This window comes from Coregonus clupeaformis, chromosome 34, assembly GCF_020615455.1.
Source record: "Coregonus clupeaformis isolate EN_2021a chromosome 34, ASM2061545v1, whole genome shotgun sequence".
Lineage (NCBI taxonomy): Eukaryota > Metazoa > Chordata > Actinopteri > Salmoniformes > Salmonidae > Coregonus > Coregonus clupeaformis.
In genome coordinates this window covers 18,797,116-18,816,784 of record NC_059225.1, presented here as the reverse complement: position 1 = coordinate 18,816,784, position 19,669 = coordinate 18,797,116, and the positions used below count along the sequence as shown (strand labels likewise).

At 45.2% G+C, this 19,669-nt stretch overlaps 1 protein-coding gene across 2 annotated transcripts in view; it reads left to right on the top strand.

The window, feature by feature from the left end:
* LOC121549761 (golgin subfamily A member 6-like protein 22) overlaps positions 1 to 19,669 on the top strand; it is a 126,637-nt gene that overhangs the window by 102,600 nt on the left and 4,368 nt on the right. For both annotated transcript variants that reach the window (XM_041861624.2, XM_041861625.2), the window contains 3 exons: positions 6,434 to 6,527; positions 7,007 to 7,041; positions 13,922 to 14,021. In XM_041861624.2, the coding sequence (XP_041717558.1) occupies positions 6,434 to 6,527; positions 7,007 to 7,041; positions 13,922 to 14,021 (229 nt within the window). The remainder of the gene's footprint in view (positions 1 to 6,433; positions 6,528 to 7,006; positions 7,042 to 13,921; positions 14,022 to 19,669) is intronic.

Genomic DNA, 19,669 nt, shown 5'->3' with positions numbered 1-19,669 from the left:
ATTATACTGTCCATCTTATCATTATATATCATTATACTGTCTATCTTATCATTATACAGTACTAGTCAAAAGTGTATACATTGTTTATACGTTGTAGAATACATTGTAGAATAATAGTGAAGACTAGGAACTAACACATGGAATCATGTAGTAACCAAAAAAGTGTTAAACAAATCAAAATATATTTTATATTTGAGATTCTTCAAAGTAGCCACCCTTTGCCTTGCACACTCTTGGCATTCTCTCAACCAGCTTCATGAGGTAGTCACCTGGAATGCATTTCAATTAATAGGTGTGCCTTGTTAAAAGTTATTTGTGGAATTTCTTTCCCTCTTAATGCATTTCAGCAAATCAGTTGTGTCATAGCCGGCCGCGACCGGGAGACCCATGGGGCGGCGCACAATTGGCCCAGCGTCGTCCAGGGTAGGGGAGGGAATGGCCGGCAGGGATGTAGCTCAGTTGGTAGAGAATGGCGTTTGCAACGCCAGGGTTGTGGGTTCGATTCCCACGGGGGGCCAGTATGAAAAATAAATAAATGATGTATGCACTCACTAACTGTAAGTCGCTAAATGACTAAAATGTAAATGTGTTGTGACAAGGTAGGGTTGGTATACAGAAGATAGCCCTATTTGGTAAAAGACCAAGTCCATATTATGGCAAGAACAGCTCAAATAAGCAAAGAGAAACAACAGTCCATCATTACTTTAAGAAATGAAGGTCAGTCAATCCAGAAAATTACAAGAACTTTGAAAGTTTCTTCAAGTGCAGTTGAAAACACCATCAAGCGCTATGATGAAACTGGCTCTCATGAGGACCGCCACAGGAAAGGAAGACCCAGAGTTACAGTGAGGAGAAAAAAGTATTTGATCCCCTGCTGATTTTGTACGTTTGCCCACTGACAAAGACATGATCAGTCTATAATTTTAATGGTAGGTATATTTGAACAGTGAGAGACAGAATAACAAAACAAAAATCCAGAAAAATGCATGTCAGAAATGTTATAAATTGATTTGCATTTTAATGATGGAAATAAGTATTTGACCCCTCTGCAAAACATGACTTAGTACTTGGTGGCAAAACCCTTGTTGGCAATCACAGAGGTCAGACGTTTCTTGTAGTTGGCCACCAGGTTTGCACACATCTCAGGAGGGATTTTGTTCCACTCCTCTTTGCAGATCTTCTCCAAGTCATTAAGGTTTCGAGGCTGACGTTTGGCAACTCGAACCTTCAGCTACCTCCACAGATTTTCTATGGGATTAAGGTCTGGAGACTGGCTAGGCCACTCCAGGACCTTAATGTGCTTCTTCTTGAGGCACTCCTTTGTTGCCTTGGCCGTGTGTTTTGGGTCATTGTCATGCTGGAATACCCATCCACGACCCATTTTCAATGCCCTGGCTGAGGGAAGGAGGTTCTCACCCAAGATTTGACGGTACATTGCCCCGTCCATCGTCTCTTTGATGCGGTGAAGTTGTCCTGTCCCCTTAGCAGAAAAACACCCCAAAGCATAATGTTTCCACCTCCATGTTTGACGGTGGGGATGGTGTTCTTGGGGTCATAGGCAGCATTCCTCCTCCTCCAAACACGGCGAGTTGAGTTGATGCCAAAGAGCTCGATTTTGGTCTCATCAGACCACAACACTTTCACCCAGTTCTCCTCTGAATCATTCAGATGTTCATTGGCAAACTTCAGACTGCCCTGTATATGTGCTTTCTTGACCTTGCGGGCACTGCAGGATTTCAGTCCTTCACGGCGTAGTGTGTTACCAATTGTTTTCTTGGTGACTATGGTCCCAGCTGCCTTGAGATCATTGACAAGATCCTCCCGTGTAGTTCTGGGCTGATTCCTCACCGTTCTCATGATCATTGCAACTCCATGAGGTGAGATCTTGCATGGAGCCCCAGGCCGAGGGAGATTGACAGTTCTTTTGTGTTTCTTCCATTTGCGAATAATCGCACCAACTGTTGTCACCTTCTCACCAAGCTGCTTGGCGATGGTCTTGTAGCCCATTCCAGCCTTGTGTAGGTCTACAATCTTGTCCCTGACATCCTTGGAGAGCTCTTTGGTCTTGGCCATGGTGGAGAGTTTGGAATCTGATTGATTGCTTCTGTGGACAGGTGTCTTTTATACAGGTAACAAGCTGAGATTAGGAGCACTCCCTTTAAGAGTGTGCTCCTAATCTCAGCTCGTTACCTGTATAAAAGACACCTGGGAGCCAGAAATCTTTCTGATTGAGAGGGGGTCAAATACTTATTTCCCGCATTAAAATGCAAATCAATTTATAACATTTTTGACATGCGTTTGTCTGGATTTTGTTGTTGTTATTCTGTCTCTCACTGTTCAAATAAACCTACCATTAAAATTATAGACTGATCATTTCTTTGTCAGTGGGCAAACGTACAAAATCAGCAGGGGATCAAATACTTTTTTCCCTCACTGTAGGTAGGGGTAAAGTGACTATGCATAGATAATACACCGAGAGTAGCAGCAGTGTAAAAACAAGGTGGGGGGGGGGTCAATGTAAACAGTCCGGGTGGCCATTTGATTAATTGTTCAGCAGTCTTATAGCTTGGGGGTAGAAGCTGTTAAGGAGCCTTTTGGACCTAGACTTGGCGCTCCAGTACCGCTTGCCGTGCGGTAGCAGAGAGAACAGTCTATGACTTGGGTGACTGTAGTCTTTGACAATATTTTGGGCCTTCCTTTGACACCGCCTAGTATATAGGTCCTGGATGGCAGGAAGCTTGGCCCCAGAGATGTATTGGGCCGTACGCACTACCCTCTGTAGTGCCTTACGGTCAGATGCCAAGCAGTTGCCATATCAGGCGGTGATGCTACCAGTCAGGATGCACTCAATGGTGCAGCTGTATAACTTTTTGAGGATCTGGGGACCCATGCAAAATCTTTTCAGTCTCCTGAGCGGGAAAAGGTGTTGTCTTGCCCTCTTCACGACTGTCTTGGTGTGTTTGGACCATGATAGTTTGTTGGTGATGTGGACACCAAGGAACTTGAAACTCTCGACCTGCTCCACTACAGCCCTGTCGATGTTAATGGGGGCCTGTTTGTCCCTCCTTTTCCCGTAGTCCACGATCATCTCCTTCGTCTTGCTCACATTGAGGGAGAGGTTGTTGTCCTGGCACCACACTGCCAGGTCTCTGACCTTCTCCCTATAGGCTGTCTCATCGCTGTCGGTAATCAGGCCTAACACTGTTGTGTCGTCAGCAAACTTAATGATGATGTTGGAGTCGTGCTTGGCCATGCAGTTGTGGGTGAACAGGGAGTACAGGAGGGGACTAAGCACACATCCCTGAGGGGCCCCGGTGTTGAGGATCAGCGTGGCAGATGTGTTGTTGCGTACCCTTACCACCTGGGGACGGCTCGTCAGGAAGTCCAGGATCCAGTTGCAGAGGGAGGTGTTTAGTCCCAGGGTCCTTAGCTTAGTGATGGGCTTTGTGGGCATTATGGTGTTGAACGCTGATCTGTAGTCAATGAACAGCATTCTCACATAAGTGTTCCTTTTGTCCAGGTGGGAAAAGGCAGTGTAGAGTGTGATTGAGATTGTGTCATCTGTGGATCTGTTGGGGCGGTATGCGAATTGGAGTGGGTCTAGGGTTTCCGGGATGATAGTGTTGATGTGAGCCATAACCAGCCTTTCAAAGCACTTCATGGCTACCGACGTGAGTGCTACGGGGCGGTAGTCATTTAGGCAGGTTACCTTCACATTCTTGGGCACAGGGACTATGGTGGTCTGCTTGAAACGTGTGGGTATTACAGACTCGGTCAGGGAGAGGTTGAAAATGTCAGTGAAGACACTTGCCAGTTGGTCCGCGCATGCTCTGAGTACACGCCCTGGTAATCCGTCTGGCCCCGCGGCCTTGTGAATGTTGACCTGTTTAAATGTGTTGCTCACATCGACTACGGAGAGCGTGATCACACAGTCTTCCGGAACAGCTGGTTCTCTCATGCATGCTTCAGTGTTGCTTGCCTCGAAGCGAGCATGAAAGGCATTTAGTTCGTCTGGTAAGCTCGCGTCACTGGGCAGCTCCAGGCTGGGTTTCCCTTTGTAGTCTGTAATAATTTGCAAAGGGTTTTTCTTTATTTTTACTAATTTCTACATTGTAGAATAATAGTGAAGACATCAAAACTATGAAATAATACATATGGCATCATGTAGTAACCAAAAAAGTGTTAAACAAATCAAAATATATTTTATATATGAGATTCTTCAAAGTAGCCACCCTTTGCCTTGATGACAGCTTTGCACACTCTTGGCATTCTCACAACCAGCTTCACCTGGAATGCTTTTCCAACAGTCTTGAAGGGGTTCCCACATGCTGAGCACTTGTTGGCTGCTTTTCCTTCATTCTGCGGTCCAACTCATCCCAAACCATCTCAATTGGATTAAGGTAGGGTGATTGTGGAGGCCAGGTCTTCTGATGCAGCACTCCATCACTCTCCTTCTTGGTCAAATAGCACTTACACAGCCTGGAGGTGTGTTGGGTCATTGTCTTGTTGAAAAAACAAATGATAGTCTCACTATGCGCAAACCACATGGGATGGTGTATTGCTGCTGAATGCTGTGCGAGCCATGTTGGTTAAGTGTGCCTTCAATTCTAAATAAATCACAACGGTGTCACCAGCAAAGCACCCCCACACCATCACACCTCCTCCTCCATGCTTCACGGTGGGAACCACACATGCGGAGATCATCTGTTCACCTACTCTGCATCTCACAAAGACACGGCGGTTCTCAAATTTGGACTCCACCGATCTAATGTCCATTGCTCATGTTTTCGGTCCAAGAAAGTCTCTTCTTATTATTGGTGTCCTTTAGTAGTGGTTTCTTTTCAGCAATTTGACCATGAAGGCCTGATTTACACTGGCTTCTCTGAACAGTTGATGTTGAGATGTGTATGTTACTTGAACTCTGTGAAGCAGGGTCACTCAACTAATAAAGCGCAAGCCATTTTAGCCAATATTGCGCAAGCCATTTTAGCATGTGTAAGAACAGGCATCCTACCTGGCGTTGGTCAGAGCATGAAGCTGGGCACAGTGCACAGTTTGACTACAGGCTACTGATATTGCCTGGGGTTGTTCGGCATGCAAAATGACTTGTAGACCAATGACTGTCCACACAGTTACATGCTTAGTTCGACACTGAAGGACAGGACTCATCAGTTGTCACAAAAGATTAGGTATTTTATAAAAATATAAAAATAAATGTGAACCGGCAATTCGTAACGTTTGAATCGATTTTCTGACTGATACATGTTACATTTGGATTGATTTGGGGTCTACAGACCAATGCATTAGTATCTTAAACATTTGAATCAGGGACTGATGTGTATTGGTGAATCGTTACATCCCTAGGAATCAGGTGTGTTAGTGCTAGGGCAAATACAAAACTGTGCACCCCTTGGGGTCCCCAGGACTAGGATTGAGAAACACTGACATAAAGCCCCTTCATAACAAAGTATGGACCCCCTTACCAGAAACACATGATGTACACGTATGCATATGTATGTATGCGTGTTGTCCCTGAGCAGCGTATTTGTTTACTAAAGATGACTGGATGTTCTGAGACAGGAAACTCAGCTCAGCTAAACGCTGCACCTGCTAACTAGGTCACCTTTCCCACCAGGGGGGAGTGTGTGATCACAGCAGGTGTTGGTGTGTGTGTGTGTGTGTACGTGTTACACACTCCTCTCTGATTCCGAATCTCAGAGAAAGACACACACGACACACACACATTACTTCCTGCCCGCCGTCAGCACACACACACACACACACACACTGTGACACTGTTCTTCAGAGATCAAAGTGGTCTTCCCATCATCCATCATTCCACCCCCTGCAGCTCCATACCGCCGTAACGCTGAGAATGTCTCTCCTTCTTCCTGTGTGTGTGTGTCTCTTTCTGTCCTTTCTATACTCTCTGTCCTTCTGTCCTCTCTGTCCTTCTAGCCTCTCTGTCCTCTCTATCCTTCTGTCCTCTCTGTCCTCTCTGTCCTTCTAGCCTCTCTGTCCTCTCTATCCTTCTGTCCTCTCTATCCTCTCTGTCCTTCTAGCCTCTCTGTCCTCTCTATCCTTCTGTCCTCTCTATCCTTCTGTCCTCTTTATCCTTCTGTCCTCTCTATCCTTCTGTCCTCTCTATCCTCTTATCCTCTCTGTCCTTCTATCCTCACTGCGATTCTGTCCTCTGTCCTTTCTATCTCTCACAATGTCTTCTCCCTCTGTATCAAAGGTCCCGTCTGTCCATCTGGGTCAGCGTGTTCGCCTGCCATCCCACTTAAATTACATCATTAAAACCAGACAGTGGTTTGGGTGCACTGTGTTCCTCTCTCCATCTCCTTCATTTATGTTACCTTTCTCTTTCTCTCCTCTCATCCACATCTATATGGATCGCTTCTCTCTCTCTATGTCTCTCTCTCTCTCTCAGACATCTTCAGGAGGCTAACAGGGCCCTAGAGGAGGAGCTGAGGAAATTGGGAGACGAGGGGGAGGAGAAGGAGAGAGAGATGGAACGCTTAAAGGTAAATGAGAGGAAGAAGAAAGAGAGAGATGTTTTAGACTGAGGGAGAGTGGAAATAAAGAGATGGAGAATTTCTGTAGTTGACATATGCACAGTTGTTTGTGTATAACATTTTGTACCCCCCACCACCCTTCTAATTTTGTCTGTCACTTTTAGAAGCCTTCGATTTAACCACGCATGCCATTCAATCTCTGTAATATGTCATATTTCCCAATACTTTGATCAGTCAGTGGTAACAGCATCTGAGTCCTACCACTCTGTCTGATATGTCAGCGGTAGGTCTGTGCCTGAGGCATATAGTCACCAAAAACCTGTCTCAAAACTAATTACCCTAAGACTGGAACTCAATCAGAATAACACCAGTGATTAGAATAGTATAGTATAGAATATAATATTATAGAACAGAACTCTACATGAACGTAGCGCCGATAAGACTATCGTCGGCTTAGATGAATATTTAACTTATCTTCTTTTCCGTAGGCCCAGGTTCAAGTCCGGGGTCAACAGCAGGAGGAGTAAGTACCGACTGTCTCTGTGTCTGTTCTCCATCTGGACACGGTGTGTGTGAGTGTGTGGTCATACATGTGTGTACGTATACTCCCAATCAATCACCATAGTAGTCATGATCACATCTATACACTCTGGCTGCTTCTTCCCCAGCAGCTGTTAATGATGTTATTATCAATGACAAGTTGTGAATGGGATAATGACATTAGGGGGGTGCTGCCAATTAAAAGACCCTCGGGCGATGCCACCTGTGTCTGTGTGTGATGTGACCTACCCGCACGTGCACACACTGAATAACTAATGCATGCTGTGTCTTTAACAATGATAAGTCTCTGATCAGAGTCCTCCTCATTGCTGTCAGATTATGTTCATCTGTAGTGGAGAGATTAATCTAAGTTTCATTAAGAGGATGAAAGAATGATGGACAGATGGGATGGGGGTGTGGGGGCAGTAAAGAGGTACCTGCCTGAAGCAAACCCCCCAAACATACACACACACTACCAATCACCCCCCACCTTGACCCCTTGGGTCCCCCTTGTTAACGATGCATCCCTCCTCCTCGTCCCCGAATGAACCACCAGGCTTTATTTCCAAACTGATGTAATTTGTTTGGACTCCTATTGGTTTCAAACACAGTTCAAAGCTGTCAGTCATTTTAATGATATTATTAAGGGCCCTGACAAAGGTGAATCACATCTCTTTGTCTTTCTGAATAATTGCTACAGAGACAGAAGAAATTCATATAGATGTGTGGATGAGGGTTTTTGATGGGATGAATATATTAGTGTAGATTGAGATAAGATGCGGTGAATGAAGCTGTCTCCTATTGTCTCTGTCTCTTATTATGGGAAAATCCCTTCATGTCATTATTACAATTTCCCCATAGCATATATGAATCTGAATATTTGCTATATGAGATAAGTAATATTTGCATGGCTGTCATATACCTACACATGATTAGGATGATGCATTATGAAGGAGATATCTCTATGGATACGGTGGCATAATCATGACAGTGATCAACGTAGTGAGGAGTCAGTTATTATAAATGTTTTTCTGAAATCCCTCTAATGATTGGTTATTGCATGATGATTATGTAGCTCACTATATACAACCTCTATACCACTATATATGCTGTGTAATATAGGCTACATAGTACAATATACTTTTACCAGGATTATAAAGCTGTATATTTATTGATTTTGGAGAGAAAACGAGAGGGGAGGAGAGAAGAGAAGAGGAAGATTTAGAGGGGAGGAAAAGAGAAGGAGTAGAGGGGAGGAGAGAGACGGGATGAGAGGGGAGGATATTTTTACATTTTAATCATTTAGCAGATGCTCTTATCCAGAGCGACTCTTACAGTTAGTGTATTCATCTTAAGGTAGCTAGGTGGGACATCCACATATCACAGGCATATAAAGTACATTTTTCCTCAATATCGTAGCTATCAGTAGATTCAGAGCTAGAGGGGGGGGGTTGGGTGGGGGGGGTCGAGGTGAAGAGGAGGATTATTGAAGAGGTGAAGAGGTAGGTTTCAGATGTTTTTCGGAAGATGGGCAGGGACTCTGCTGGCCTAGCTTCAGGAAGAAGCTGGTTCCACCGTTGGGGTGCCAGGACAGAAAAGAGCTTGGACTGGGCTGAGCCGAAGCTGCTCTCCCGTAGGGGTGGGAGGGCCAAGAGACCTGAGGTGTCGGAACGGAGTGCTTGGGTTGGGGTGTAGGGTTTGAGCATAGCCTGAAGGTAGGGAGGGGCAGTTCCTCAGTAAAGCACCATGGTCTTGTAGTGGATGCGATCCTCGACTGGAAGCCCGTGGAGTGTGCGGATGGTTTGATGGCACAAGCGGGGAGCCAAGCCAACAGCAAGTTACAGTAGCCAAGACGGGAGAGGATGAGTGCCTTGATTAGGACCTGCGCCGCTTCCTGTGTGAGGTAGGGTCGTACTCTATGGATGTTGTAGAGCATGAACAGGGTGTTGTCCAGGGTCACGCCAAGGTTGTTTGCACTCTGGGAGGGCGACACTATGGAGTTGTCAACCGTGATGGAGAGGTCTTTGAGCGGGCAGGCCTTCACCGGGAGGAAGAACAGTTCCGTCTTGTTGAGCTTGAGGTGGTGGGCCGACATCCAAGCTGAGATATCTGCCAGGCACGCAGAGATGAGTGTCGCCACCTGGGTGTCAGAAGGGGGGGGGTGTATAGAGAGAAGAGGAGAGGGCCTAGAACCGAGCCCTGGGGGACACCAGTAGTGATCATACGTGGTGCAGACACAGCTCCTCTCCACGTCACCTGGTAGGAGCGGCCTGCCAGGTAGGATGCAATCCAAGAGTGTGCAGAGCCTGAGACGCCCAGCCCTGACAGGGTGGAGAGGAGGATCTGATGGTTCACGGTGTTGAAGGCAGCGGATAGATCTAGGAGGATGAGAACAGAAGAGAGAGTCAGCTTTGGCAGCCTCCGTGACACAGAGAAGAGCAGTCTCGGTTGAGTGACCCATCTTGAAATCTGACTGGTTAGGGTCAAGATGATAATTCTGAGAGAGATAACGAGAAAGTTGATCAGAGACCGCACGCTCAAGTGTTTTGGAAAGAAAATAAATGGATACAGGTCTATAGTTTTTGACGTCAGATGAGTCGAGTGTTGGTTTCTTGAGGAGGGGAGCAACTCGGGCCATTTTGAAGTCAGAGGGGACGCAGCCAGTGGTCAGGGATGAATTGATGAAGGAAGTGAGGAATAGGAGAAGGTCTCCAGAGATGGTCTGGAGAAGGGAGGAGGTGATGGTGTCGAGCAGGCAGATTGTCGGGCAGCCAGACCTCACTAGTAGCAGGATGCCATCTGGAGAGCGAGGGGAGAAAGAGGTCACGGCGTAGGGTACTTCTGTGTGAGTGAGACCAGTGGTCTCAATAGTCTGAGTGAATGAGTAGCGTATGTCGTCAACCTTTTTTTCAAAGTGGTTGACAAGTCGTCCGCAGAGAGGGAGGGTGAGGGGGTAGATGATTAAGGAGGGAGGAGAAGGTAGAAAATAGTTTCCTAGGGTTAGAGGCATAAGCTTGAAATTTAGAGTGGTAGAAAGTGGCTTTAGCAGCAGATACAGAGGAAGAGAAGGTAGAGAGGAGGGAGTGAAAGGATGATAGGTCCTCCGGAAGTTTAGTTTTCCTCCATTTTCGCTCAGCTGCCTGCAGCCCTCTTCTGTAAGCTCGCAATGAGTCACTCAGCCACGGAGCAGGAGGGGAGGGCCGACCCGGCCGGGAGGAAAGGGGACAGTGCGAGTCATAGGATGCGGAAAGGGAGGAGAGTAGGGTTGAAGAGGCAGAATTAGGAGACAGGAGGGAGAAGGATTTAGCAGAAGCGAGAGATGATAGGATAGAAGAGGAGAGAGTAGTGGGAGAAAGACAGCGAAGATTGCGATGGCGCATGACCATCTGGGTTAGGGGCTGAGTGGCTAGGGTTGGAGGAAAAGAAAGTAGTGATCAGAGACCTGGAGGGGGCTTGCAGTGAGATTAGTAGGCAAGCAGCCTCTTGGAAAGATGAGGTCAAGTGTATTGCCTGCCTTGTGAGTGGGAGGGGATTGGGAAAGGTTGAGGTCAAAAGAGGCAAGGAGGGGAAAGAGAGAGTTGGAAAGAAATTAATCGAAGACAGACGTCGGGAGGTTGAAGTCGCCAAGTACTAAGTGCGGTGAGCCATCGTCAGGAAATGAGCTTAAAGGTGTCAAGCTCATTGAGGAACTCTCCCAGGGCACCTGGTGGGCGATAAATGACAATGTTAAGCTTGAGTGGACAAGTGACAATGACAGCATGGAATTCAAATGGACAGGTGAGAGAGGGAGAAAAGAGAAAATCTCCACTTAGGACAAATGAGTAGACCTGTGCCACCACCATGACGACCAGATGCTCTCGGACTATGAGAGAAAACATAGTCAGATGAAGAAACAGCAGCTGGAGTAGCAGTGTTCTCTGGTGTGATCCATGTCTCCGTCAGGGCTGTAAAGTCAAGGAACTGAAGGGCAGCATAGCCGGAGACGGTCTTAGTTTTGCGACACGGCTGCCGCTGACACAGCCACCGGTGAGAAACAAGGGGGGACTGAAGAACTAACACTAATTGCTAATTGACTAGCAGAGGTGGAGAGCACACCTCCCTGTACTAATTGCTGATTGCCTAGGAGAGGTGAAACCACTCCCCCCCCCCAATACAGCCACTGATTACCAAAACAAGTCACAAATTGCCCTGCCCCTTGATCCTGGTTGATGTGTCAACAACTATCTGCAAATGATGAGCAGTCAGCAGTTCACACACCAAGTAGGCCACTGGGAAGACAGGCAGCACTTAAAGTAGATGCTAGCTAGCAAAAAGACAGTACTATACCACAACAGATAAAGAGACAAAATATCATACTTATCACTCCTGGAGATATCAGGAGTCCTCTAGCTATAGAATGAAGCATGCAGGATATGAAGGATATAAGAGAAGGGGTGAGCAAGGAGACTAAAACCCCTGAAAGCTCTTCTTCAGTCTAAAAGGGCAGGAGAGAAGATGAGAGGAAAGAGTGAAACTAGGCCTTAAATATATATATTTCTCTCTCTCTCTTTCTCTCTCTCTTTTTCTCGCTCTCTCTGTCTCTCTCTGTCTCTCTCTCTCTCTCTCATTCTGTGTTACAGAGTGTCTCTCCCTCCAGCAGCACTAAAACAGCTAGGGGCACTTGTGTCACATCTGTCTGTCAGCTCCAGTCTCTCTCCAGTCTCTCAGTGGAGCCAGAAGGTCGTTAAATTACCACCAATACCATCATGTTCCTAATTAGCATCACAGTCATTACAGATGAGGATTAGAGGGAGGGAGAGGAGAAGGGATAGAGTGGTGGAGAGATACAGAGAGTGAACAGGAAAGCAAGAAAGAGTGATGAATGAAAGAGCAGAGAGAGAGAGAGCGAGAAGAACGGGGAGGGAGAGAGGGACGGGAGAGAGAAGGATGGGGAGAGAGAGGAGAGAGAGAGAGAGAGAGAGAGTTTGTTCTGTGGTGATGTCAGCTTGTCTCCAACACTAATGACTGCAATTATATACACACTGATTGGGTTAGGCCTATAATTACACATTCACACTGACACACACAGTGACACATACACACATAAACAAATACACATTTGCGTATACAGGCCCAGTGACAAACATACAGCAACCAAGCGTGTTCCACTGGTTTAACAGTGTGGGAAAATAAATCTATCAACCTCAGCCTCCTCTTTCTCTGTGTTGATGAGATGTTTTACAAACTGATGAAGGCTCTGATTACAACCAAAACAACATGTTGGGATAACATGAATATAGAGGGTTTCTGTGGACATTGTTAAACTCAATTCAATTTCAATGTAAGGGCTTTATTGGCATGGGAAACGTATGTTAACATTGCCAAAGCAAGTGAAGTAGATATGTACGTGAATGTTTCACTCTCAGGATAGTTTTGAAGAGATATTCCAATAGCTTTATTTATATTTCTGATAACACAAACAGCTTATTAATCGCATATAACAAATCACATGATATGCATGGATGTTAACCATTATGAATAACCCAATATCCATTCAGATGTTTGCTGTTCTGTGACAAAACATATTAGTTATTCACGTACATATTTATCACAGGTAATACGTGTCCCATATAGGTATTTAAAACAGCTTGACTTCCATATAACCCTATAGAAGTTACAGAAGGGGACAGTATGCAGATGTTCTTCTCTAATGAAGGATACCTATTGTTGTTGTATGTTTAAGTCATTATTGTCCTATATGTGCCCGTGTCTCGACCCCACTGAGCTTTTTAATATTGATTGATATAAAGCAAGTCTGTGGTTCATGAGACTTCATCTCAGAGACGTATCGCTGTGACTTCTGATCGATGTTAATCTTCATAATAGGCTCCTAGCATCTTGGCTTCTTCTTCATGTTGTTGCTAATAGGAAATAAAGGTGTGTGTGCGTGCGTGCGTTTGTTTGTATTCATTCGCGCGCGTGTGTATGGAGATTGTTATTTATTAGCAATATGATGACTACGTTAAACAAGTCAAGCATGATCCCCTGCCTTTTCATCCACTGCTCTTTATCAACATGAGATACAGACCCTTAGTTCCTCTTTACAAGAAAATGAACATTGGGATCCGCTACAGTAGTCTAATAGGCTAAGGAGTCTTGGCTTGACGAGAGGGCTAGTAAAAGTATTTAGAAGGCTTGCATGCTAATGTGACTAACCTCCTAACTGGACCCATCGGTGCATGAAAGCCACAGCGCAGGACTGGGGGAGTACTGATACAAACACACACACAAAGTCAGTACAGGCAACCATTATTTTACTGGACGTCGTTAATTTAATGGACATTCCTCACTCAGTCTCCGAGGATCTGGAGATATCAGAGGGAACATTTGTTTGTAATTTCCAAAACATTTAAATGAATTGTTAAATGTCTTATAAAGATGTTGTTGTAGTTGAACGTCGTTCTCATGTTCATGTATGATTTAATGAATTCTGGAATCCATTTAGCTCCTCCCCCTGCCCCTCCTCCCCCTGCTCCTCCATGTTCAGAACTTGTTTTGATGTGCTTTATGATGTTTGCCAATTGGTTGATCTTTGCCCTGAATTCCTAAGTAAATTTGATTAAGACATTTTAGTTAGACAAGTGCACATGTTATACTGAAGCCTTAGTTAGTGGGTATGTTTATCATTTAAAATATCAGCTTTATACTTTTCAACTCTGTTATGGAGAAAGCGGAGGTTAGACAACAAACTTGTCTGTATTATAAATCAACTTTACACTTTTCTTATCTATCTTCATCATCATCATTATCATCACTATCCTCAGTAGACGGTGTGTAACAATGTTTAACTGTGTTCTTTCCTCTGTGTGCGTATGTGTGTGCAGGGAGAGGGAGAGCTTTGTGACCACCAACCTGAGTAGGATCCAGTACATGCAGGTCAGACTGAGAAGCAACCTGGAGGCTATAGGCCTGCTCAACAAACACGTAAGAACACACAGACACACACACTGGGTCCTTCTGGCCCAACACACACACACACACACACACACACACACACACACACACACACACACTGGGTCCATCTGGCCAAACACACACACACACACACACACACACACACACACACACACACACACACACACACACACACACACACACACACACACACACACACACTGGGTCCTTCTGGCCCAACACACACACACACACACATACACACACTGGGTCCACTGGCCCAACACACATACACACACACACCAGCTCACCTGCTGTTTAGTTCAGACTAAAGAAGAAGCCTTAAAGTGTCTGACATCAAACACACACACACACACACATCCATTTCCTCTTCCTCCGATGAAAGATAGAAAGAAGAAGGGAGGAATAGAGCGAGAACCAATCATCTCATCAGTAGATAACGGTGACGTTTCTTCACCTCTAAATTATTCTCTTTCATGCCAGAGAGAGAGGGAAGTATCAATATGGTGTTGTAGCCCATCACTCTCTGACGGGCAAGAAAAATGGCTTGCTGGGATAAAAGACAGAAAGGAAGAACAGAAGAATCTCCTGACCAAAAGAGAAGTGCACCGTCGTTTATCTGGGTTGTCACTTCACAAGAGAAATGGTCAACAAATCCACAACGTGCAGGAAGATTAACATTTATTTTCTCTCCTCTTCCTCTTGAACAAAGCTTATAGAATCAATCACCTGGCTGTCGTTAATGTTTTGGGTTTGAGAAGTATCAGCAGCATGTCAACTGTTTTGCTGTAGAGTTGTTTAATATACAGTGGGGAAAAAAATGTATTTAGTCAGCCACCAATTGTGCAAGTTCTCCCACTGAAAAAGATGAGAGAGGCCTGTAATTTTCATCATAGGTACACGTCAACTATGACAGACAAAATGAGGAAAAAAAATCCAGAAAATCACATTGTAGGATTTTTAATGAATTTATTTGCAAATTATGGTGGAAAATAAGTATTTGGTCAATAACAAAAGTTTCTCAATACTTTGTTACATACCATTTGTTGGCAATGACACAGGTCAAACGTTTTCTGTAAGTCTTCACAAGGTTTTCACACACTGTTGCTGGTATTTTGGCCCATTCCTCCATGCAGATCTCCTCTAGAGCAGTGATGTTTTGGGGCTGTCGCTGGGCAACACAGACTTTCAACTCCCTCCAAAGATTTTCTATCGGGTTGAGATCTGGAGACTGGCTAGGCCACTCCAGGACCTTGAAATGCTTCTTACGAAGCCACTCCTTCGTTGCCCGGGCGGTGTGTTTGGGATCATTGTCATGCTGAAAGACCCAGCCACGTTTCATCTTCAATGCCCTTGATGATGGAAGGAGGTTTTCACTCAAAATCTCACGATACATGGCCCCATTCATTCTTTCCTTTACACAGATCAGTCGTCCTGGTCCCTTTGCAGAAAAACAGCCCCAAAGCATGATGTTTCCACCCCCATGCTTCACAGTAGGTATGGTGTTCTTTGGATGCAACTCAGCATTCTTTATCCTCCAAACACGACGAGTTGAGTTTTTACCAAAAAGTTATATTTTGGTTTCATCTGACCATATGACATTCTCCCAATCCTCTTCTGGATCATCCAAATGCACTCTAGCAAACTTCAGACGGGCCTGGACATGTACTGGCTTAAGCAGGGGGACACGTCTGCACTGCAGGATTTGAGTCCCTGGCGGCGTAGTGTGTTACTGATGGTAGACTTTGGTCCCAGCTCTCTGCAGGTCATTCACTAGGTTCCCCTGTGTGGTTCTGGGATTTTTGCTCACCGTTCTTGTGATCATTTTGACCCCACGGGGTGAGATCTTGCGTGGAGCCCCAGATCGAGGGAGATTATCAGTGGTCTTGTATGTCTTCCATTTCCTAATAATTGCTCCCACAGTTGATTTCTTCAAACCAAGCTGCTTACCTACTGCAGATTCAGTCTTCCCAGCCTGGTGCAGGTCTACAATTTTGTTTCTGGTGTCCTTTGACAGCTCTTTGGTCTTGGCCATAGTGGAGTTTGGGGTGTGACTGTTTGAGGTTGTGGACAGGTGTCTTTTATACTGATAACAAGTTCAAACAGGTGCCATTAATACAGGTAACGAGTGGAGGACAGAGGAGCCTCTTAAAGAAGAAGTTACAGGTCTGTGAGAGCCAGAAATCTTGCTTGTTTGTAGGTGACCAAATACTTATTTTCCACCATAATTTGCAAATAAATTCATAAAAAATCCTACAATGTGATTTTCTGGAAAAAAAATCTCAATTTGTCTGTCATAGTTGACGTGTACCTATGATGAAAATTACAGGCCTCTCTCATCTTTTTAAGTGGGAGACCTTGCACAATTGGTGGCTGACTAAATACTTTTTTTCCCCACTGTAGCTATAGCAAGTGTTGTAGTACTCGAGACCGATCTCCAGACCACATGTTGAGTGTCTCGGTCTTGTGTCGGATACATTTGTACTTGATCTTGACTCGGACAGTGAGGACTCGTAATTTCTTCCCGAGACCAGCTGAGTAAAAAACGTATTATCAGCTTCCATTCAGTCAGTGCATAAAAGCGATTCGCCAGGCCAAATACATACATTCCTTTCTTGAAACATTAATATCTTATTGCCTATTGAAACCTGTGATTCCTACTTTACTCATAACATTACTGTCCTTTACTTTCATTGAAAAATATCCTCAAACTTTGTCCGATTTCCTTGACTCGCTGGTAGGGAAGAGTGGGGGAAATCGTTGGAAAGTTGTGCTCTCACTATTTGTAAGGGGAGACAGGGAAATCGTAACAGTCTTTATATCTAGTATAGACATGTTTGCCCAGTGGCAAACCTATTGGGCCTTCAGTGTGTGACAGGTTTGTGATGCTGAAAGGACAGCAACCATAATACCAGCACACTCATGTAGAGTGCACTTTTTGTAAAACACAAAGGACCAGTGGCGTAGTGGAGGCTATACACAGGTATACGCCGTATACCCACTTTTTTTATGGGCATATCAAAGTAGTGTAGGGGAGGTATACAACTTATCAATTATGTAGTACAATAGAGAAATCATGCACAAAGTAGCCTACACAATCGCAAAGCACGTGAAATATATTCACATGCGAGCAGCACATATAGCCTAGTTTCAGCAGAATATCATCTGCAGGCAGCAAGAGTGTGCAGCTCAGCTGGTTTTGGCATGTCAGCTCACAGAAGAATGACATCGGTAGCCGGTAGTTAGGAAAGACATTTCAACTTATGATATCTACCAGTAAATGCTAACTAAGGCAACAATGGGTATGCAAACCAGGTATTGAAAAAGTTGAGTCCATAGTCTTGGTTAATAGGCTATTTGCAATGCGTAATTCAGTCATCATGCTCATTCACTCTGACATAATAAGCCAATAGAATCCAATCATAAGAAAACAAAAACACAACCATTAGGCTAAGCATTTTCCATTTAAAAAAACTATTTTTTACACACAAGTTATTTTCAAAGAGCTGGCTAACAACAGCATGCAAGCTGCAATAAAAAACACAGTTCCACTCAACAGATGATGATCATTTGAAACGTAACTTCTGGTTGAATAGGGAGACGCTAACAAATTAGCAACAACATCCTCTTCGATAACACCTGCTGCAGCTGCTGCAAACTAGCCTTCAACAAAAGATAGCTAACTAGACCGTGGGAAGACTACTGCTTGCTATTGCACAGTGACCTGTTGGCCTTCCATATGGCAGACGATTCCCATACGTTTTTGTAAAAACGGTCCCACCCATTACAAGTCAATGTGATTGGTTGATTCCACTGTCACTCCAGCCACTTGACCACTCGCTTTAGGTGGTCTTGAACACAACACTGGCTATTGCAATCTTTTAGATAATAATACACTGCTCAAAAAAATAAAGGGAACACTTAAACAACACAATGTAACTCCAAGTCAATCACACTTCTGTGAAATCAAACTGTCCACTTAGGAAGCAACACTGATTGACAATACATTTCACATGCTGTTGTGCAAATGGAATAGACAACAGGTGGGAATTATAGGCAATTAGCAAGACACCCCCAATAAAGGACTGGTTTTGCAGTTGGTGACCACAGACCACTTCTCAGTTCCTATGCTTCCTGGCTGATGTTTTGGTCACTTTTGAATGCTGTCGGTGCTTTCACTCTAGTGGTAGCATGAGACGGAGTCTACAACCCACACAAGTGGCTCAGGTAGTGCAGCTCATCCAGGATGGCACATCAATGCGAGCTGTGGAAAGAAGGTTTGCTGTGTCTGTCAGCGTAGTGTCCAGAGCATGGAGGCGCTACCAGGAGACAGGCCGGCCAGTACATCAGGAGACGTGGAGGAGGCCGTAGGAGGGCAACAACCCAGCAGCAGGACTGCTACCTACGCCTTTGTGCAAGGAGGAGCAGGAGGAGCACTGCCAGAGCCCTGCAAAATGACCTCCAGCAGGCCACAAATTTGCATGTGTCTGCTCAAACGGTCAGAAACAGACTCCATGAGGGTGGTATAAGGGCCCGACGTCCACAGGTGGGGGTTGTGCTTACAGCCCAACACCGTGCAGGACGTTTGGCATTTGCCAGAGAACACCAAGATTGGCAAATTCGCCACTGGCGCCCTGTGCTCTTCACAGATGAAAGCAGGTTCACACTGAGCACGTGACAGAGTCTGGAGACGCCGTGGAGAACGTTCTGCTGCCTGCAACATCCTCCAGTATGACCGGTTTGGCGGTGGGTCAGTCATGGTGTGGGGTGGCATTTCTTTGGGGGGCCGCACAGCCCTCCATGTGCTCGCCAGAGGTAGCCTGACTGCCATTAGGTACCGAGATGAGATCCTCAGACCCCTTGTGAGACCATATTCTGGTGCGGTTGGCCCTGGGTTCCTCCTAATGCAAGACAATGCTAGACCTCATGTGGCTGGAGTGTGTCAGCAGTTCCTGCAAGAGGAAGGCATTGATGCTATGGACTGGCCCGCCCGTTCCCCAGACCTGAATCCAATTGAGCACATCTGGGACATCATGTCTCGCTCCATCCACCAACGCCACGTTGCACCACAGACTGTCCAGGAGTTGGCGGATGCTTTAGTCCAGGTCTGGGAGGAGATCCCTCAGGAGACCATCCGCCACCTCATCAGGAGCATGCCCAGGCGTTGTAGTGAGGTCCTACAGGCACGTGGAGGCCACACACACTACTGAGCCTCATTTTGACTTGTTTTAAGGACATTACTTCAAAGTTGGATCAGCCTGTAGTGTGGTTTTCCACTTTAATTTTGAGGGTGACTCCAAATCCAGACCTCCATGGGTTGATAAATTTGATTTCCATTGATAATTTTTGTGTGATTTTGTTGTCAGCACATTCAACTATGTAAAGAAAAAATTATTTAATAAGATTATTTCATTCATTCAGTTCTAGGATGTGTTATTTTAGTGTTCCCTTTATTTTTTTGAGCAGTGTATTATTTCCAGGTGAGGCATATGGAAAAGCCAAGTAGAAGCCAAATTCAGGGAGGGAGAGAGGGAGAGAGGGAGAGAGGGATCCAATAAGGTGTTCTGCTAACAGGTCAGATGTGTAATCGCTTCAGTCTCAGACACCTCATTCTGTGTGTTTTGTCTTTAATATCCAGGGTCTCAGACACCGCTTAA